Consider the following 22,702-nt stretch of genomic DNA (forward strand, 5'->3'; position numbering starts at 1 on the left):
GCTCCACCTTTTTCTCCTGTTCCACCTTTTCCTCCTGTTTCACCTTTACCTTCTGCTTCACCTTTTTCTTCTGTTCCACCTTTTCCTCCTGTTTCACCTTTTTCTTCTGCTTCACCTTTTTCTCCTGTTTCACCTTTTCCTCCTGTTTCACCTTTTCCTTCTGCTTCACCTTTTTCTCCTGCTTCACCTTTTTCTCCTGTTCCACCTTTTTCACCTGTTCCACCTTTTCCACCTGTTCCGCCTGTTTCTCCTGTTCCTCTTCCTTTTGCTCTGCCCCCGCTGCCTCCTCCTCGCTGCTGAAGCTGTCCTCTCCACTGCTGCTGTCATCATGCTGGTTCATTTTTTTGGACTGCCACATGTTCCAAAAGAGCAGGAAAAACAGTCCCATATAGAACCAGATCTGCCAGTAATTCAGCAGAGTAAAGAGCAGAGCTGGCATGTCCACCCATCTCTGCTCCACAATCCTTTGCTCTGTCTCGTGCTGCAGTTGTGTCATCTGCTCTCGCAGATTGACCTCCTGCTGCTGCACGCCCTCGAGCATGACCGCATTGTCACTAAGAGCCCTCACCAACAAGGCGAGAATAAGCACGAAAGCCATGATCTGCAAGAGATGGGAGAGAGGGGTTCAGTGGGACTGGGAAGGAGCAGGGCCAGCAGCTGCATGGCCCTGTGCTCGGGGGGAGCAGTGGGTACGAGGGAGCTGGGTGGCAGCAGGGAGCGAGGCCAGGGCTGGCAGGGACGGTTCCAAGCACTGCCTGTGGCACTTCCACAGGGGCCGGCGTTTGCACCACTTCCCTCATCCAGCCCGACCTTCCCCTGCTGCTGCACTCACCAATGGCCCACGTCAAACTGCAGCCGCGCTGCCTCACAGCGGCCCTAAAGCCATCCCGTGCATTGTGATGCTATGCATTCCAGCTGATGTCACAAACGGGCAGCCCGACCCCACCCTTTGGCCCTTCTCCCTCAGCTGCCCTGGGCGGCCACAGCCATGGCTCATGGGGATACCCTGTACAGAGCAGCAGGAGACCCCCAGGCCTTTCTCAAAAAGAAAATCGGGTGACACGTTGCATGGATGCTGTGCTCCTCATGTGACACCCCTGGTTATGTTCCAAATACACAGTCCCTTGAAATTCATTTGGAGTCCTGTGACTTTTCAGGAAACGTAAGAATTTTCAAACTATGCACAAAACTCATCTTAGTGCTGATATGCCACAGAGGGAGCAAAGCTGAAGGTTGGTGACAGTCGTGTCAAGATCTGCGCACCTGACGTCACGCGGCCCTTTGCTGACTGCTCCCTCAGCCTCTGGTGGTCTGAAGGTGCTCTCAGCCAAAGGCTGGCTGGCTCGAGCTGGGCTGCTAGAAGGGCTCTGACAATGAATATTAGGATGCCCCTGTGTGCAGCAGCCTCTGGCTCCTTTGGGTGAGGTGTTGCTGTAGAGAAGATATGCCACTGCCCACTGAGCAGCGTCTGCTCCATGTTACAGAATCACACGTGCACGAAGCAGGAATATTTCTCAAAGGCTAACAGAGAAAGGCTGGGCTGGGAGCCTGTGAGCGCTGAACCAAGGCAGCCCCGTAGGCATCGAGTGCTCTGGCAGCTAAGGAGATGGCCCTGTAGGATGGGAGCATGATCATAGAGTCATAGAATCACAGGGTTGGAAACGACCTACCAGATCATCTAGTCCAACCATCTCCTCATCACCACTGCCACCACCAGCACTAAACCATATGACGCAGCACGTCATCCAGACGCCTCTTGAACACTGCCAGGGACGGCGACTCCACCACCTCTCTGGGCAGCCATTCCAGAGCCTGACCACTCTCTGAGATAAATAGTTCTTCCTTATGTCTAATCTAAACCTCCTCTGATGCAACTTGCGGCCATTGCCCCGTGTCCTGCTCGTTGCCTGGGAGAAGAGGCCAAATCCCTCTTCACCACAACCTCCCTTCAGGAGGTTGTACAGTGCAGTGAGGTCTCCCCTGAGCCTCCTCCACATTAAACAATCCCAGCTCCCTCAGCTGCTCCTCATGAGCCTTGTCCTCCAGACCCCTCACCAGTTTTGTTGCCCTTCTCTGCACACGCTCCAGGACCTCAACATCTTTCCTGTAGTGAGGAGCCCAAAACTGAACACGGTACTCGAGGTGCAGCCTCACCAGTGCTGAATGAATGATGGCAGCTGTCAGAAGAACTGTGCTTCACCTGCATACCTTGCTGCGTGCAGGACAAGGCTTCCGGCCATGGGTGTAAAGACTACAGCAACGTAAGGCCAGAGTCACCTCCCCGAAGTCAGGGGAGATCCTGGATCATCAGGGCTAGAAGTCATTTGTACCTCAGGACATCCCCTAGACCAAACCCCTTGCTACAGCAGGTTCCCTAGCATAGGATGTGTAATAAAGGTACTCCAGGAGGGTTTTGAATGACTCCAGAGAAGACACTCTCTCTCCTTCTCTGTTTCCGGTAACAGGGATATTAATAAATATTAATAACTGACAGAAGCTGTGTGACCCAGTGAAGCAGTACTTATTCTTTCCTGGACGCTTCCTTAGCATTCAGATTTCCGAATTTCACCAGTCCCTGGTTGCCCGATGATTTCCTGCATTTGGCAGGGCCCTGCACCCAGAGCTCCAGGCTGGTGCCTTTCAGAGCCATGCAGTGCAACAACAAGGGAGGCAACTGGGAAGCCAGTCATCATGATAATACTGGAGCACTTCTGACCTCCTCCTCTCCAGATCCACCTCTCAGACTTGCTAAATTTGACCATGTTTATCTCAGGTCACTGTGCTTAGCAAAGGCCTTTACCAAAACGGAGTGCTGGAAATGTCCAGGAAGCAGCTCCTCAACCAATTCGTATCCTGTTCCCGTTCTGCGATTTGGTCAGCTTCCACATGTGAGGCATTGCTGTTGTTGCTCAGAGAATCACTGATGCGGGTTGCTCTGCAGGCAGTTCAGTCAAAGCTCCTTGCATTATGCATCTATCCAGTGCACCTCGATGACAGCAAGTTGTTAGGAAGTGTTGATCTGCTTGAGGGTAGGGAAGCCGTACAGAGGGACAAGGACAGGCCAGTCTATGGGCTGAGGCCAATGGGATGAGGTTCAACAAGACCAAGTGCCAGAGTCACCACCCTCTGAAAAATTTTGCATGCTTGGAAGAGGCAGAACACAGCAAAGATCCTTTTCTCCTTTATTCTTGCGATCTGAGATATACTTTTTTTTTGAGGAATCCACCTTTGCTGGATTAGGACTTTTCTTGAAGGCATTCTCTAAACTACATAAAGAATGAGCCAATGTCTAAATCCATATTGCTAGGACAGAAAAAGCAGCAGTGCTAAATAAACATGGGCTTATATTTCCATCGGTTGGAAATTCTGGGCAAAATCTGAGGATAGAAAACTAAAAAAGGTGAGACTAAAAATGAAAGGAAATAAAAACACTCCATCCAAAAATGACATTTCACTGTCACCATTACTAGAGATATATTTTTATGTGCTCTGCTTTATATACGAATCTTATTTCAATATTAAAAGAATATCATGAAGGCAAGTATGAGACTCGGCTACAAACTAAGAGTTTTCTTTGGCACTCGCCCACCAGGATCCGGCTCTGTCTGCATTCAGAGGGCAAGCAGAGAACATGCAATGGCCCAGCCAGAGAAACCCCTAAGAGCACAGAACAACACGTACAGCCTCCTGCTCCATTCCTGCACGCTCCAGGCCCTGTAGGCACTCCCCAGTGTAAATGACTGAGCTCAGGAAGCCAGTGTGATGATGGCAAGGCTGGGTGCTTGGCTAGAAGTGCAGGCAGAAACTGGCAGCACTGCCTATTGACTGTGTCAGTGTCTCTTTGCTAAGTCCCCCGATGTCAATTTCTCTCATCAACTTGTGGATGGAGTCCTGTTCGGGGATTAGAGGTATGAAACCAAGCGGCATGTTGCATTTCATTCTTAAGGTGCATTTGTTTGGGTGAAAGCAGCAGAAGCAGGGATCCAGGCACCCTCTATGCAGCCAGAACTGAGCTCCAGACCCGTAGGGACATCCCCAATCTTGGGGATGGCTATGGAAGCACTCAGCTGGCCCCTCCCCACCTGCATTAATGACTTTTGCTGAACAGCTCCAACAAGAAGCTGCTCTTCTCTGCTCTCACTAAACATCAAGTCACAAAGCAGGGAACAAGAGAACCACAAAGAATGCTTCAAAACTTCCAAGAAAAGATGAAAGCTCCAACAATGTCAACCCAAGCAGGTGCTGCTGTTTACCATAATGGCTTCATAATCCTCCAGATGAAAGGGGCCCTTTGCCACCCTTCAGGTAGTGAGAGAGAGAGAGCAGCTGACATGATAAAAATGCTGTGATGCATCCCTTTCATCAGCACTCCAAACACTAAGTACATGAAAATTATGGTTTGCATACAGCAATCTCTCTTTGCTTACACCATGCATTTCACTTAACTACAACCTATCCCACACACAAACAGGTAAACACAAACAAAAATCCAGCAGTGCAGTCACTGACTCCCATTAAAAGCCTGATTCAAACCAAAGAAAAATCATTTAGAAGAGAGATGAAGGTTTCCAGCAAACGAAGCTCAACGTAGCAAATAAGGGGTCAAATATCTGTTGTGAACACAGTATAAAACTATGGGAGCTCTGACTTACTATTTTGGTATTTCCTTGCTTGAAACCCTATATGCAATCAGCACCACATGGCAATGCTCCTATAACACAAAGCCTCTTTCTTTCAGCTTTGTGGTGCCACCAGTGATGGGATTTGCTCTGACTGAATGTCACATGTGTGCTGCTGAACTCTGGCCTGGAGATGAGCAGTTCTCAGACCCGCCCTGGAATCCATCCCTCCATGCTGGTTGCTGCCAGCCCAACACATGGGCATTTGTAAGAGCACATCTCTGCTCTCAGTGCACTCTCAGTGCATGCTGATTTCCCCTCTTCAGCCAAAGACAGGAAAGGTGGGACTCAACTGGCAGCTGCTTGTGTGCCACATCAGAACATGGCAAAGAACAGGGCTAAAACATGAGTTTAGTCACATGCTGGGAGACCAGGTAATTAACTTGGGCTAATTATCAACACATAGACCTTCTGCAGTCTTCTCTGCTGGGTCCATTCAGAAATGCTAAGCACAGGAATACCTCTGCATTAAAAAAAGGAAGGCCAGCAGGGAGAGGGGGGTGATTGTCCCTCTCTACTCAGCTCGTGTGGCCCCATCTGCAGTACTGCAGTACAGGCTGGATGTGGCTCTGGGCAGCCTGGTCTGCTGGTTAGTGACCTGCACATAGCAGGGGGTTGGAACTGGATGAGCATTGTGCTCCTTTGCAACCCAGGCCATTCTGTGTTTCTATGATGATGATTCTGTGATTCTCTAACTGCTCCTCAGTGATGCTGCAGCAATGCAGCATCCCAAAGATTAGCACAGAAAGGAGTAATGAGAGCAAAAAACCTCCAGGTAACAGCATGGACAGGAAACACTGCATTGGACTCTCTGTTCTAAATGGTCCAAAACAATAGCTGTTAGAAGGCTTAGCACCAGCTCGGGTTTGATATGAGGAAGTGGAGCTCACTATCATATGAAATCTCTCCTTGTTCTGGTTTCAAAGTGCCAGAAGGCAATTCATCTTATCTGCCACCTACCTTCAGCTATACCCTGGCAAGTCCCCCTCCATGTGGGATTGCTCTGTCCTGGGGGGATGACTGCAGACAGAGCCCAGAGATATGTTCCATCTGCACAAGTAATATTCAGGTGGCAGGAGATGTGCAAGCCTCGTCCACCTTTAGGACAAGGATTTACAAATCCTTCAGGAGCCCATGGACATTAAAGGGCAGAAAGTGCCATTTGTAACAACATACCTGTGCCAACCTCCCACTGATCCCAGAGTTCCGTAATACCTCTCAGATCACTTTAACTTCAGGAAACTGAAATTTTGGCCTAATCCTCTCTCTAAAGCGGATTTTTCATGTCTCTTATTTACTGCTAAACTTCCAGGGCTAAGCACACATATAGCACAAAACAGACCTATGTAATGCATTACCACACTATATTTTTGGTCCAACATAATGAAAAAATGGAGCAGACATTTATAAAGATGACAAGATGATCCAGAGCAATTATAGTAGTTGATGATTATATCAAAATATTATTGAAGGACTATTAAAACCCGTGCTTCGGGGTATAAAACAATATATATATTTTTGTCAAACAGGTGGACAGAGTAATACATATCTGTCCACTGTGCTGCTTTTATACCCTTTTGAAAGGTCTCCTGCTGGTTCTTGCCTTAAGGACTACGCAGGAGTTTATGCATCATCTGCATTCGTAAAGCATCTACCAGGATTGGACCCCAAACAGGACACCCATGGGGCAGCTCCAGTCTGAGCTGCAGTATTTGGTTAAGAGCAGGAAATCATGTAACTGAGTCAGAAGGAAGAGGAGATAAAGACCTCTCCAGAAGATCTGACTCATACGAAAATGACACTATTGAAAAAGCCATCACTTTTTCAGCAAAATACTGCATATGTCACCGTGTATTCATGGCGGAAGTCTGCAAGGCACTGTGTGTGCTGGATCAGCCTCTGACTTCCAAGTGGTTTCACTCAGTGGCACCCACACCACCCATGACAGCAAGCACCCGTGTAAGCCAAGCTCCCTTCTGCTTTACAGCACAGCCTGCTTTCCTGAAACAAAGCAGGAGCCACTCCTGACACTGTGCCTCTCATTTTTTAATGGACAAAGCAGAGGTAAGCTGAGCATTTTGAGGCTCATGAAGACCCTCACATCCTCACCAAACAGTGTTCCCATGGTCTCAGCTGAGGTCACCTGAAAAGAAGCATACTGCAGTGACACTAAGCCAACGACTTATGGCCCCAATCATAGAATCACAGAATCCTAGAATGGCCTGGGTTGCAAAGGAGCACAATGCTTATGCAGCTCCAACCCCCTGCTGTGTGCAGGTCGCCAACCAGCAGCCCAGGCTGCCCAGAGCCACATCCAGCCTGGCCTTGAATGCCTGCAGGGATGGGGCATCCACAGCCTCCTTGGGCAACCTGTGCCAGTGCCTCACCACCCTCTGGCTGAAAAACTTCCTCCTAAGGAATCAATCTTGATTTCATTATTAAACAAGACCAGCACAGGGCCATGCAGGTTGGACCAGCAAAGCATCCTCACCCAGGAGCCTTCCTCTCAGCACCCGCAGGCTCAGCCAGGCAACCTGCCCAGTGGAAACCTTCAGCTCTCTGATGGGAAAAATAAACTTTGTTAGAAACAATAGCAAGCTTTGGTAAATATTTCCATGGGTGAGCGTGTGGAACAAGCTTTCCAAACATCCTATTTGGACACTGTAATGAGAACAGCCTCCATTTTCAAAAGAGCTCTGCATCTTTTGCTGCCCTTTAGCAGCAGGGGTTTCTGTGTGCCAGCCCCACATTTTGGAGCCCTGGTTGGGTTGCCGGGGCACAAAGGGAGCTGCAGAGCCGCTGTGAGCCCTGCCCTGAACCAAACAAGGCCCTACTCATGGAGAGGGAAGCCGGCAGGGCTCCCATTCAGACTGCAGCTGCATCCTTTTTAAAGGGACCTCAGTTCAGAGGTTTTTGCTTGCAAGCATCACTCTTGCACCAGTGTGTTCCAGAGGGCTGCAGAGCCTGGCTGCGAGGTCCTGGTGGAGCTGTGACAGTGCAGTGCTGAGTGCAGCAGGGCAGAATGCAGGCACATCCAGGCACCAGGGAGAAATGAGAATGGAACCAGTCTGTTTTCAGTATTAACATGTGCACACAAGATGGGTTAGACGCTGTTGGCATACAGACGGAGATTAACTATAAAATGAGTCTACAACGTATACCTGTCCTCACCAATAGCAGCATACAACAAGCTGATTAATGACTGGAGCATAAGCTTGCCAGATCCAGCACGAAGTCATTAAGTGATCATCAGCACCCTAAAATACATGCTTAACAGCACCAGCGTACCAAGAGCCTCCAGTGTGACAACCTGGCTCTACAACAGAATGGTTCCCATTCAAACAGAGCTGCCTTGGAGTCACTGGCAGAGAGAATGGGAACATCTCCTGATCAAAGGTCCGACACTGATGTTCAGTGGATGTGAAAGCAGCAGTCTTCCTGCTGTCTGGGATGGGTATCTGAGGCTGGTAGTGCACCAGGAGGAGACTGATATTTGAAAGTGATGTAGGATACAGAAAAAAAATCTGATTCTGAAGCGTGTTATAATTACAGGACAAATATATGCATTTAGGGTGGGTATGCAGAATTGAGAAAATGTCACAACTGGCTTTAGGGATTACTGGAAAGGCAAGAGAAATCTAATGCTTTAATAGACATATCAAAGCAGAGCAAAAGTCATATCCTTGACAACTGACTCTTCTATGATGAATAAAAGTGAAAAGACAATTTCCTCCAGTTTTGTGAATTACTTCATATGTAGAACTGAAGTAATAGAGCATAATTGGATTACACTTTCTCATATATATATATGTGTGTGTGTGCGAGCACGCATCCATTTGATTTACTGGGATGATTTCCTGCAGGAATACAATGCATATACTCCTAACTACGCACATTATGAACAGTCTCATTCAAGTCAGAGTAAAAAGAGACAACATTTGAGGTCCCTGCAGGGCTAGGAGCATCATTTCAGCGCTTACTTACCCAGTAAGTTCAAAAAACGAATAGATTACAACTCCCAGCTGAGGTCCAGATTTTAAATTATTGGGTAAAAAGAAACCTGCTATTGACCACACTTGTCACAGCCCGCTGCAGTGGAGGAGGTTCTTTCCTTTCATCAGTACTCTCTCAGAAAAAACAACCCGAACCACTTTTATGCCCCCATCCTCTCTGCTTTTATCCTCCCTGCTGCTGCTGACAAAGCTGTAATCTTCTGGCTGCTGTCTGACAGCCCGATAGCTGGTCTCCCCAAAGAGAGAAATCTCCAGGGCAGCAAGTGCCAGTGTATACTGAAGCAGCCAAAATAAGATACTCCAGTGGGCAAAACAGTCAAGCAGGCACCCACTTCTGTGTGCCAGCAGCTCATGTAGCCACTCAGGAGGTACAAACTTCGCTGCAGGCTGCTGGGGAGAGGCAAGGCTTCCTGGGCAGGTTCCCTGTTGGTTTGGCAGTGTGATCTCCAGCAAAGCCAAGGGGAAAAATCAATAGGCAGAGATCCTTAAGTCTGAGCTCTCTGCAGAAGGATGTTATTTGCTACTTTTCCCATTTCATCATTCCCGTTACACTTCTAGCACATGCAAAAGAAGAGAAAATGAAGCCAAAGGGGGGTTAAATCCCAATTATTTCAGGTATCCATTCTTTTGCCTTGGTATGTCCAATTGCAGACATACCATCAAGAACAGAAAACGACGAAGTTTCAGGGGAAGCAGGAAGGAGTGTTACGGGAGAGAAACAGAGCAAAGAATGAGATTATCTTTAGCCAGGTCCATTTTCCACACAGCCTTTGTGCTGTGTAACACCACTGCTCACCCAGACCTGTGCACAGCAGCCAGCTCAGAGCATCGGCCTGGGCAAGCAGCAGGTAACCCTGCTCTCTCCCTCCATCCTAAATAGCTTTATTTTTCCTCCTCCAACTTTTTTTTTTTGGAAAATCCTCTGTTTTTCAGCCAATGGGGACGCTGCTTTGATGACTCATCTTCTTTATGCCATGTGCCTGGCTGCCTTTCATCCCGCAGCAGCAGCACTTTGATGACTCGAGCTCTGCTCGTGCTGCTGTTCACGCACAGATGTGGCATTGATAGCTGCATTGGGAGGAAGGGAGGCGGATCCGTTTGCTATTCAGAGCACTTCCTCGGTGGTTACGCTCGGGAGCCAACTACAATAGCTCACAGCTCCCACACTGTATGAACTATTCATTCTGTGGACATTTTATCAGGAGGGTATGAAGGGAAGGCAGGATTCTCCCGTTAGAAGCAGAGCAGTGTTAAATCAGCTTAACTCACTCGTGCAACTGTCCCCTTCTTCACTATATTTAGATGCAAGCCTACCTTTAAGCAATGTAGGCTTAAATTCATCTCTGCTAATTTCAACCACTGGAAAGTCAGGCGTGCAATCCGAGGTCACGGATCTTGATGAGATGTAAGCATCCCCAAAGCCCAATTCCTGCTCTCTGAAAATAGATGGCATAAACTGCTCTTTGGAGATGCCTCTCTCCACTGAGAACAGCGCTCCCTGAACAACAGTGCACTACAGATAGCAAAGCTTTCAGCATGTTAGGCAAGACAAATCCTCTCTTTCAGCAGTGACCGTCACTCACACAATTAGTGGATTACAAATGACTGGCTAATGAGGAGATGGAGACAAAGGACCCTCCGGGTTATGGTAGATGGCAGTCTGAACCGAAGCAAAAATCAGCAGTATGCATTTGCTAACATGCAGCACAGTACTCAGCACGCCCTGAAGCATTGAAATCCTCCAAGGAGGTGCACAGAGACCAAAGGGAACTGTGTGAGGTACACAGGATGTAATTCATGGGGGAAAAAATTAAGGATCTAGGTTCACTATTCAACAGAAGTGACGGGACAAGAAAAACACCTTCAACACACAGAACACTGCTGCAAAGATAAAGGATAATATCTTCTCCACATCACAGTGGATAGGACCAGAGCCCAGAAAGGCTCTAGTTACAGAAAGGAAGACTTGGGTGGGCCATCAGATCACACTGTCAGAAGTTGGGACAGATAAGCATGGGGCCAGATCATGGTTTGGATCCAGTGCATTCTGCCATGAAAAATGAGACTATGTGACTTCTTGTCCTTACAAGCCTTATGTTGTATTATTCCTTCTTACTGTAGCACTAATCTCATCTACCTTTAGCACTCAGCTCTGAGTACAGCTGGCTATCTCACTTATCAGAGCACTTGAGGCCTTGGTAGTGCAGGACCGTGTATCGCTGCCACGTTCTTTAGAATGCCAGAGGACACCGAGAGGAATAATTTTTGAAGTCAGATAATTCTCTTAAAGATGTGTTGTCTGAATGAAGAGAAACAGACTGCTGTTTAAAGAAGAGATTAGAACCAAGCGTGTCTCAGTTCCATTCCCATGACATCCCAGACAGAGTGCAATAAGAATGAACTATGTCACAAAGATGAAAAATCACACATCGAAATACTCATCTTTCCTGGTAAAAAGTTACTGTATGGGATTATTTCTGTGTTAACAGCTGCCAGAAACCAACTCTAATATTATGCATTAATGATATTACCTGCACTAAGCAGCCTTAACTGGCTAATTCAAACTAATACACATTTTCAAATAAATCAATGCCACTGAAAATGCTTTGTAGACAAAGACTGCTTTATTTGCTTTTACACAATCATATTAGAAGAAACATAAAAGGAAGCCCAGAATTTAAATACTGCAAACTGCCTACTTATTTCAACTCTTTTTGAATCCTAATGATGTTTGAAATAAACCTTTCAAAAAGGAAGATGCTTGGTTTGATGGGTAAGCATCACGCTTTGTCTCTGACACTTGGAAATAGTCAAGCTTTTAAAGGATCCATTCATATTTACTATATACATTTGATCATCAAGATGTGAGATTCAGCATAAGTTGTATTTGAAGTCACCTTTCCCTGCTCTAAATATTAAACACTGAGTCACACGCAAGCTGCAGACAGATTTTAATATCATCTGTCAATAATTCATGCTTGATACAGAGCATAAGTAGAGCTTGGAATAATATGAGTCCTGTATTTCTACAGGAGGTTGTGCTCACTCCTGCTGGGCGACTTCACATTTCCTCCTGACCCTGCAGAGCCCAGGCTAAGGGGGCAGGTCCTCGGGATCTCATCAGTTCCTACATACACAGACACATCCTGGGGAGAGAAGATAATACCGAATTCAAAGTACAACTTCCCCAGGACCGTTCTTCCTTTCAGTGTGCTTGTTCCACTGGGAGAACCATCGATCATTTCCATCGGGAGGGATCTCTGGAGGGATCTCTGGAGGGATCTCTGGAGGCCTCTGGCCCAATGTCAGCTTCAAGCAGCGGCCGTTGCTTCAGGTCACGTGGGCCTTACAGGGGCAAATTTTTAGCATCTTCCCAAAGCCAAACAAACCCAGCTCCTCCAACGTTCCCCCGTGTGCGTGATATTCTCAAGCCCCAGACTGATTTGTGGCACCCACTGGACTTGTTCCATGTCTTTCTTGTGTTAGGGAGCCCTAAAATGGACAAGGCAGTCCAGACGCAGCCTCAGGAGAGCAGAACAGAAGGGATGGATCCCATTCCTGGCCTGTTGGCAGTGGGCCCGACTCACAGCCCAGCCTGCTGTGCGCCTTTTTGGCAAAGCCCATTGCTGGCTCGTGTTCAACTTGCTTGCCAGGTTCCCAGCTCTCTTCCTGCAGAGCTGCTTTCTACCCAGTTGGGCCCCATGTCCTCACGCCTTGGGCCTGTTTCTCCCAAGGGGAAGGCATTTCCCTCATGAGGCTGCTGCCTGCCTTCCCAAATTTGGCCCCAAATGCACCCGTTCCCGTTGCTTTTGTCATTAGGAAAGATGTTGAGCAGCACTTTTTCTGATTTTGATGTCTGAGGGATGACTCAAATAAATGGCCACCTGTTGGACATCCTGCTGCCCCTTCAAGCACAAAGACAGTTTTCCTCCAGTCAGCCACATGTCACCAGTCTGGCTGTAAGGACAGTATGGAGATCAGGGCCAGGTTTTATCCAAACAAAAGGCAAGGGGAAGAAAAGGCAGACAAAGGAATGCTTCCAAGACACTTGTAAGTAAGAGCAGATAGGAGCCATTCCTATGAGAAGAAAGAACCCGTATGGTGTGCTTCCCCCACCCCAGAAACATTTGCTGCTAGTGCAGTCTTGTGTGCTTCAGCTGCTTCCAGCTGTGAGGACTGCTTGGAGGGAAAATGCCACCAGGCTGAGGAACACAAATACATCAAGAGCTTTAAGAGGTTGAAAAACTTGAATGGGAAGAACGTGTGAATGCCATGCAATGATTCTCCAGGGCCTCAAGAAAAGAGATGGGGCAGTAGCACCCTCAAGAAAAACCCAAAGGGTAGAGTAGGAGCCAGAATCTGAGCAACCAGCTTCTCTTCCTGGGAACAGCGTGTACATGGAGATACAACAAAATCTGGCAGCGTAGACAGAAAGTATGGAGGTCGTGACTCACTGTGACACCCACTTGCAGCTGCTCCTCTTCCAACAGCCCGGATTCAAGCACGTATACTGAGAAAATTGTTAGGGTTCCTCCTCCTTGTCAGAATTACCCCTTGATTTTCTTGCAAAGCAGCTGCATTTGTTTTATTACAACTCCCGCTTGCATTAACTTCCCCAAATTAACTTCTGTGTGCTGATTTTAAAGGGACTTAGTCTACTAAAAACAAATGAGAGTTGCAAAATTAGTCCCTTTGCTGTTCTTCTTCATATCCTGACTTCTATTTCTGCTCCTGCCACTCAAGAGCAATCTGACAGCAGGTGAAACATTTCACAGTGCTTCTGCTTCCCTTCAGATTTCTCATTTAGGTACTACATTTGCAGAGTAATGGCTGTCTTCAGGTACAAAGTGGGTCTACACTTGACATGTGCCTCTGTACATGCTGCTGTACAATAGTAATGCTAATTGTCATATTTGGCTTCAGCATATGCACAGTCACATGCTTCTGAGATGATCTCAGTTTCTGTCATTACAGAATCTTCTTTATTTTTGTATTTTAAATTAGTCTGCACTGGAACAAAGAAATACGCATGTCTGGAAAGCAATGCCAATGCAGTCCAGCTCCTGAAGTAACTACAGACAGAGATAATGGTAGGTCTAAGGCTTCACATACTTGTGCAGAACCAATGTAATGAAGACACTGTGGTTGAACGAAGGTGGTGTGAGTGCACCTAATCTGAGGGATGATTCAAATAAATGGCCACCTGTAGGACATCCTGCTGCCCCTTCAAGCACAAAGACAGTTTTCCTCCAGTCAGCCACACGTCACCAGTCTGGCTGTAAGGACAGTACAACACTTTAAACTTACATCTTGTCCAAAGTATACTGATAAATACATGTTCATCTCATGACATCAGCTTAATTATTTCCCTAATTGTTCACAAACTAGGCAGGAAGTTTCCTTGCGATTGGTTTTATCGTTGTAATTGATTGTTCTGGTGATGCCATGATACACGATCAAATAATGAGCACGATGGAGTGAGCACAGAGAACAGAAAGGTGCCAGGCCACACTGAGCAGAAGCCCAATCTGCTCACCTAGAGACAGGCCTGGTGCTCCTCAAATTAGTCTCTTTATTCCTGTGCATGCACCAGGATGCAGAGGTATGAAAGACCCTGTGGCTCAAATAGGAATGGGAGGGTGGTTGGACTACATGATCTTTCAGGTCATTTCCAACCTTGTGATTCTGTGATTCTGTAACAGGGGAAGGTGGGAGACCTGAGTGCTTCCAAGAAACAGGGAAAAACTGGTGATGCATCTCTGACACTGTACTCTCTTAGAGTAACAGGAGATGATCTAGCAGAAGGTTTAACAGGTGACCCAACTGTCATTGTGGAGACCTCAGGGCCTGTGAAGCACTGTGGGCAGTGCAGCAGGATGCCACAGAGCACTATTGGTTCCAGGGGATACAGCAATTGCTGCACTGGTTTGGTTTCATACCTGCTGAGCACCAGTTCCTACCACTGCTTGCCATGGGTGACAGATGCTCCTGGCAGCATGCTAGCATCCTGCTGAGCATAAGCATGCCATGCAGATGGTCCACAAACCCTCATAGAGCCCATATGGCTGCTGAGACAGCTCATGGCCCTGAGCTGCCCAAACTGGTGTGCACATCTGTGGCAAGGAAAAGTATTCCCAACATCACCCTCAGGACAGTCCATCAAAGGGAGCCTGGCAAGCCACACAGTCCTGTCTCAGGTGATAAAAGCCTGAAGCCAGGCAGACAAACCACAACTGGATCAAGGGGGGAACCCACAGCTGCTGTAGGGCTTGGCTGTTCTCCTTGGTCATCTCTCAGCAGTAACTGCCAAGTAAAGTTCAACCAAAGCTCTCCCACCAGTTCTGCTTATAGACCTGAGAAATGCAGAACAACCAAATTGCCGGCAGTTTTACACATAATTAGCAGAAAAAAACTTAAATTCACTTCTAGGCACTTCACATACCAGAAACACCATGCGTGTCTGCAAACCTCATAGACATTTCTGTTCGTCTCTCTATTGTCTCCATAGACTGACACAGCAGTAATGGGCATTCAGCCTTAAATTAAAAGCAGGTGGACAGGCTGGGATTGCTCTTTTAAAACACATCAAGTTCAGGTTCTGATTTGCATCCAGGTGGATTTATCCTGGATTCCCCTGCATTGATGATTTATGTAATTTCCATGAAGTTACACCAGGTGAAGTTCTACCAAATAGCTTTAGCAGATGTCACATTAAATGAGAAAAGTTTTGTCCCAGAGTCATCAACACATCAGTCACTGTCCTTAAATTACTGTAGTAATTACTATACCTACTTAATCTTGCCCTTGATGACAACTATCACCAGGTTCTTCATGAGATAGTGTGAATCTTCATACGTTTCCAGGTATATATTTATATATTTCCAGATATATTGTTTACCTCAGCAGCTATTCTAGAAGAGCTGTTCCTGTTAATGTACCAACACAACCTCCTGGAGAAGGCACCTTTCTCCCCAAAAAAACAAAACATTAGTAAGATGGAAATAATTCATTCTCGTTGCAGCATTAGATCATGATCAGCTATGCTTAGATCAGAATAATCACACTATTTCAATTTTCTCATTACCACAGCATAAACAAACTTCTGGGTTTTGTTTTAATGTAAAAGAAAGCCAAATGTCACATTTTGATTCATTTTTTTTTTCCCTGGCAAAATCAGTAAAAGAATAAAACAAGTGCTTCCAATACATTTTGATGGATACCTGTGGGGCTGACTGTAACTGCCCTACTACCAGCAGCAGCTCCAGTGCTGGCTGTTTGCTCGGCAGTGTGCTGTGAAATGAAATGAGACATCCCATAGTTTCAAAGTCCCTGCCTACCAATCAGAAATTCTGAAAAAGCTGAAGGCAGCTCCTTGAAATAAAGCCAGGAGGGCAGAAATAATGTGAAATGTGCTGGTTCGCATAAAATTCATACCTCATCTTAGACACACTCAGCATAGAATCGGAGAATGGTTTGGGTTGGAAGGGATCTTTAAGACCATTTAGTTCCAACTGCCTGCTACAGACAAGGACACCTCCGTCCAGAGCAGGTCGCTCACACCCCATTCCAGCCTGGCCTTGACATGTTAATGCTTCAGCTATTTTGTTCATTTGCTACCTGTTTTTAGTGCTCCAAGGCATACACTTTTAAGGCAAAACTCCCATAATATGAAGCCTTCAAATGTAGTGTTTCCTGCAGAACACTTCTCTGGAAAACACTTCTATAAGCCTATGCCAAGGACTTTGCTCTTTAACCATAAGCCATGCAAGACACATCAGCTGTTGATCCTGGACATGGAACCCGTAAGGGAATCACAACCTATGATTTCCACCCTCTTGAAAACCAGCACACGTCAGCATGCTTGCACACCCTGAGATCAGGAGGCACAGCAGTAAAAATTAAGGGCAAGATGCACCAGTGGTACCTGCACAGGGACAAGTCCAAAGAAAGGAGCAAAGGCACAAGAAACACCACAACATGGACAGAGCTTGGCCAAAGATGGATAAATGTCTGCTGCAGAGCACTGTGACCTGACTTTTTTTTTGCATATTTCCTTTTGAAGCAATGAAACTCTGAAAAAAAAGGCTTATTTTTTCTTTTCTAAGTAAGAAATTGACATTTAATTCATCATGAGAACATCTCAAGTGCATCAATATATAAATCAATCATTTAAATTGATGTAAGAATACAAAAAGGCTGATTCTTTTCCTAAAATACTTTGTTGATTTAAAATAGCTAGTTTCCAGCAAAGTGTTGAGCGAAGTATTTGAGAGTGTTTGGAGGACTGGAAGGGAATCTTCTCCTCTGTGCCCAGCCCTGGCTGAGTTGTGCTTTCCTTCTACCTCACTGCAATACTTTCTTTAAAATCAAGTCTATTCATACCAATGAAACTCTCCGACATGGGAGGAAAATGTGAATTGTGTTATAAAACCTAGAAAGTGATAAACACTGATAGAAATAATAAAATAATAGAATAATAGAATGGCTTGGGTTGGAAGGGACCTCAAGGATCAACTCTTCTTCAAATCCTACCTTTGGTGAGAAGAGGGAAAACAATTGCCTGTACAACGTGCTCCTAAATAATTCCTAGCACCGTTTGGCTGCACACACATAGAATCATAGAATTGCTCAGGTTGGGAAAGACCTCAGAGATCATCACATCCAACCATACTACCCTAACCATACTACCCTAACTCTAACAACCCTTGTGGCACTGAGGGCCATGGTGAGATGGGTTGGTGATCCTACTGGTCTTTCCCAAGCTGAACAATCCTAACATTCTGTATGTTAAGTGGGAGAAGAACGCTGTGCAGCCCAACAGACATCAAATGAGCTGCTGGAGGCCCACCTGTTTTGTTGGAGAGTCGGAAGGACACCATCTTATCAGGGATGCTGCAGACATTCCTCACTGAGGCGATGCAGCTGTAGTTGGCGTAGTCCTGAGGTCGGAGGTTCTTCAGCTTCAGGATCTTCGTTTCCCCCTGCGTGAGCAAGAAAGAGTGTTAGGAAAAACCTGTGGAGGGGGAGCCAGGAGGACTTACTATTTTAATGATTATTTTAGACCTTGCTTTTGTTTTTTTATGTTACTTCAGAATTGCTTAGAACTTATCTTTTAAATAGCAGAAAAAAAACCAATGACTGGCACAGCCTGACACCATAGCCCACCTTACATATATTGAAAGTGAGAAAAAAAGGAGAGGGGGAAATTGTGTTGGCAGCCTTAGAAGTCACAGAATTATTCTGGATATCGTATCGCAAGGTACAATCTGCTTGATGAAAAAAGCTACAGAAATCTTGCTGGCTTTCCTTTGAAAATGAGCTCCTGATGGGTTTTATTTTTAGCCAGTTAAAACGATGGAAGCGACAATCCAGGGGCCTGAGTGGGATGCGAATGAAGGAGTTCCTTCTGACACAGTCGAGTGAAAACTGCAGTTTTCTACAAGATTTCCACTGCCATCTCCTCCTTCTGCTGCCCACTTCCAAGTCTTTGCCTCTGTTTATTCCAAGAAGCATCAAGGTTGGGAATGGCAGAGCACCCCGGGAGGCCAACAGTGACCCACAGCTCACAGATCAGCCAAAAGCAAACTCTGAAAAATGCCCATTGTCCTGTGTCTTGCTCAAGCTGCTACAACTTTTGATTTCCATATGCCTTGGGAAGCATCTTCAGTGTTTTTAGTAACATCATGTGCATCACCTGCCTGGGTATATCTAGGGGAGAATGTAATTTGTGTAGCTGTAGTGTGTGAAACGAATGTAAAGAAATCACAAAAAAAAACCCAACCAAACAGTAGAGGAGAAGATACAGATAGCAAGAAAAGAAAAGAGGCTGGGAAAGAGTCATTAAATCAAGCTCAGTCAGTGTTTGGAGCATGGGAACTGAAGTGCTTTGTATGTACAATCAGTCACACAAAAACGATGTGGTGAAAATCAGGCTCACATTGATTCAGTCTTTGCACGATCCAAGCCTGGAATGGCTGATCCTGAGGATAAAGGTCCTGCTTTGAGAAGGGGTTTATCTGGACTAGAGAAGGGCCTGATCCAGGGCAGTGGGAACAACATTACCCAAGTGATTAAGTTCTGGATTGGACCCAAAGAGCGGCAGCTCAGTCCTTAGCTGCAGACTCCAAGTTGAACTGGTGGGTTGAACTCACGATGGTATTCTGGATCATGTCCCTAGATTGTAGAGATTGGTAAAAATATATATATTTTCTCCACTGGTTTGTATAATTAGTCTAATTACGTCTAATTGCGTGATTATTGTAAATACAGCAAATTCAATCTTGTTCTGAGGCTGTGAAATTACAATGTGCAACGAGGAGGATGCAAACTCTTTGGAAACAAATCTGCATCAAGATTTCCATTTTGAAAAGTTCCGTATTTCAGCACTGCCACAGATGAAAATACACACGTTGGCTTTTTTTGCATTTGGGTTGGCTTTTTTTCCCATGGCAGCTGAAAAAAGTAGTTGACATTACCTGACTCATCACAAAATCGCTGCTTAAAGTTCAAGAATTCCCTCTTATTTGCCCTGTTTTCAAAGGGTCTCCTATGATTTCATACAGTAAGGAATCCATTAGAAATAAAATGCCCTTTTTGGGTACTACGTTTCCAAAAATTGAATTGTTACCCTTTGCTTTCATTTACCTCTCCTTGGATTTTCAGATTGATAACCCAGCTTCAGAGCAATCAACAAACAAATGCCACCTCCAGTTCATGTCTTTCAGAACTCTGCAGTTAAATCTCCTCCACCTCACATAATCACAGAACAGCCCGGGTTGGAAGGGACCTCAAGGATCACAAAGCTCCAACCCCCCACCAATGCAGGGCCACCAACCTCCACATTTCACAGCAGCCCAGGCTGCCCAGGGCCCCATCCAACCTGGCCTTGAACACCTCCAGGGATGGACGGGGCATCACAGCCTCTCTGGGCAGCTGTTCCAGCACCTCACCACTCTCATAAAGCACCTCTCTTCCAACCAGCCCTTACTGGTTGTTACTTCATCATATGCAGAACCAATTATGCAGAGACGTGTGGTGGACATTTACGACCTTTAGACCTTTAATTGCATCCTTTCCCTTTATAAACATATATCAAATCTTGTAGGCATACAGACGAGGTACACTAATTCAACTAGACCTCCAATAAATATAAAAACATTGTGGATAAGCTTTGGACTATCAACACAACCATGTGATTTATTCATTACTTCATCCCAGACCGAAGTTCTAGAGTGAATGCCTCCACTAACCTGACGATCTTTTTCGAATCTAATTCAATGTGACACATTTTATTTGATCCTTTCTTGCATGATGGTAGGAAAGGTATTCGCTGGCATTTCCATACTGAGATATAAGGCAAAAAGGATCCCCTCAAAAGACACTCTCACTTTTTAATTAAATCATAAAAATACACTCATTTACACACTTGAGTCCAAAGAAACAAGAAACATTTGCTAAACTGAACCTGCATGCATTAAATTAAAAATAATTTCATCACTTTTAGGAGACCAATAACTTGACTGCATAATCTAATTCTCATCTCTGCAAGGTTCCAGGCTACGCATTTCTCAGTAGAATACCAAGCCATGGTAGCAATATAAAGCTGTCAAGCATAATAGGAAGAAAAAATGAAGGTGCTTTCAAATCATTAGCTGAAAATTATTTATGAAATCTGCAGCATGCTTTCTGTTCTGAAGACCAAATTAATGGGCAGTTTTCATTTGTCTTTACTCGTTGTTGCTTGAGACTTTACAAAATAACATTGTTTTTTGGCATTGCTTTTTTTTTTTTGCAAGCACCACTGCACACAATTCTCCCCAGACACTGGGATGTGCCACCTTTTTATTTTGAGCCTGTGTAAGTGTGCTAACAATAAATTAAGCTGATCTAACTTGACAGACCCTTTTGTTGGCCCTGTCTGCTTTCGTGGCCCTAAGCGATGGTAGGAAGATGGACAAAAAACACTGCTTGCCATTTTTGCCACATCATCCTTCAAGAGTGCAAGTCTGGAACAAAATAACTTGTATTCAAAGCAGAGAAAGGTAGAATAATAGTAATAAAATAATTTAAGAATCCAAAAAGTGGGTGTTACCACAGAGTTTAGCCTACTGAAATGCTTTAGAGGCTGCACCTTCCCAACAGAATGTATGAATAGAAAATAGCACTCAAGTCAGAGAACTGGGCTTGCAAGCCCAAGCAAAATGACTTAGGGACTCCTGCAGATCTCACTCCCTGTGCGTCTTCCTGCAGCCTCCTGCCTCCTCATTTCCTTATCAACAATTAAAAAATATCTTTTCCATGAGCAAGCTGTGAATCAACTCAGGGTGAAGGTGCCAGGCTGCGCCCACCAGCAGGGATGTGCAGACAGAACTGCCGCACGTCCAGCCTCAAAGCCTCTGTGCAAGGAGGGACGGAGCGCAGCCCCAGGGCTCCTACCTGTGTGAAGAAGGGCTCGTAGATCTCAACTCCCTTATCAGAGCCCTGCAGCAGCACCTCCTGGCCACGTCTCCAGCTGTAGCGGACGGGCGGGTTGGAGTTGGCCACGCACCTGAGGAACACAGTCCTCTCATAGTAAAACTGCTCTTTTGCTTCACCGATGCTCTGGTGGACTGTCACTATCGGGTCATCCAGATCTGGAAAGGCAGAACAGAGAACCGAGGTCAAGTCATTGCTGCAGCCTGCAAAATAGACACGATACAATGGTAGCATCCATCATTTCTGACACGTTTCCACTAATATTTAGGTTTCACTTGGTTTTCATCTTCACTGCTTATTTCATACATATGATTTCAATTTAAGCATTTCTTCGACAAAATAGTTTATCAAGCTTTGGTAATAAATAGTCAGATTCATTTGCATCCTAATGGCAGGATCCAGTAGAATGCTGATCATGCTCATGCATCCATTTTCCTTTAAAGCAGCAATTTAATACAGCAGTTTAATGCATATTTCCTTATTTTGGTCGTATGCATTAAACTTCAAGCAGGTAAATTCATTCAGGCTTTACAACACACTTCTCTTGATTAAAATACAGATATCATATAATTACTCCCACCACATCATGGCAGAGAAAATTAATTCCCCAGAACAGAGTTTGTTCATTTTAAATTCAGAAGAAATAGAGATAGCCATTGGAATGTAAATACACCTAATGAATTACATGTGGGCTTTATTCCACCAGGAACAAGTAGACCCCTGTCTGTGGGGGTTTGCTATAGTTCATTACCAGCAAGGACAGCAACGGCTGCTGCTACTCATTCCCAGATAAAAGCACTCAACCTCCAAGCAACGCGGTCAGCAGTTCTGCACTGAGCTTTAGGGAAGAACTTTGCTGCCCAACAAGCTGGCAGCCAACGTGGGTTGCTGCCCAGTCGTTACAGCACATACACCACAGGGTGTGGGAGCAATTGGCCCCATTAGACCCACACTGATCCTGTTTGTCTGCACACAAATATGGCACGTTTCCATGTGCATCTCAGCTTTGCCTGGAATAACTGCAGAATGTTGTTAGCAGTGCTTTTTTTTTTTCTTCTTAAAATAAAATATAAATAACATGTCAGGTAGTGCTTAATTATTTACCCAGAAACACAACCATATCATCGCAAAGGCTTACTACACATCAGTGCCTATCCAAATAGAATGCATCACACCCCAGGCCATGAATCAGCAACACACATAACCCTGAGCTCAAACCTCATCCCAGCCAGCAGTGCCAAAGGGAATGGTGCTGTGTCCAAAGGCACCCACACCTCCGTTCCTCTTCCTAGAATCATATGGCCTGGGTTGAAAAGGACCTCAATGCTCATCTAGTTTCAACCTCTCTGCTGAGTGCAGGGTCGCCAACCAGCAGACCAGGCTGTTCAGAGCCACGTCCAGTCTTCAGCACTGGGTTGGGTGCTTTGGTGGAAGCATCACTTGCATTTTGCTCCCCCAGGTGCCAGCTGGATGCCACCGCACAGGACTCTGCAAGATGGATGGACCTCAGCATAGCAGTTCTTAAAACATTTCCAT

General features: G+C 45.7%; 2 protein-coding genes across 2 annotated transcripts in view; both read right to left on the reverse strand.

The window, feature by feature from the left end:
- LOC122157913 (inositol 1,4,5-trisphosphate receptor-interacting protein-like 1) overlaps positions 1 to 598 on the reverse strand; it is a 1,802-nt gene extending 1,204 nt beyond the window's left edge. Inside the window, exons 1-2 of the mRNA XM_042814133.1 lie at positions 316 to 598; positions 80 to 270 (exon numbers count right to left, since the gene is read on the reverse strand). Of these exons, the coding sequence (XP_042670067.1) occupies positions 80 to 270; positions 316 to 598 (474 nt within the window). The remainder of the gene's footprint in view (positions 1 to 79; positions 271 to 315) is intronic.
- Positions 1 to 22,702, reverse strand: part of MDGA2 (MAM domain containing glycosylphosphatidylinositol anchor 2) — a 309,178-nt gene that overhangs the window by 137,526 nt on the left and 148,950 nt on the right. The window contains exons 5-6 of the mRNA XM_042813625.1: positions 21,128 to 21,324; positions 17,541 to 17,673 (exon numbers count right to left, since the gene is read on the reverse strand). Coding sequence (XP_042669559.1) covers positions 17,541 to 17,673; positions 21,128 to 21,324 — 330 coding nt within the window. The remainder of the gene's footprint in view (positions 1 to 17,540; positions 17,674 to 21,127; positions 21,325 to 22,702) is intronic.

The sequence above is a fragment of the Centrocercus urophasianus genome, unplaced genomic scaffold, assembly GCF_019232065.1.
Source record: "Centrocercus urophasianus isolate 14NV4802_14NV808 unplaced genomic scaffold, USGS_Curo_1.0 seq_14, whole genome shotgun sequence".
Lineage (NCBI taxonomy): Eukaryota > Metazoa > Chordata > Aves > Galliformes > Phasianidae > Centrocercus > Centrocercus urophasianus.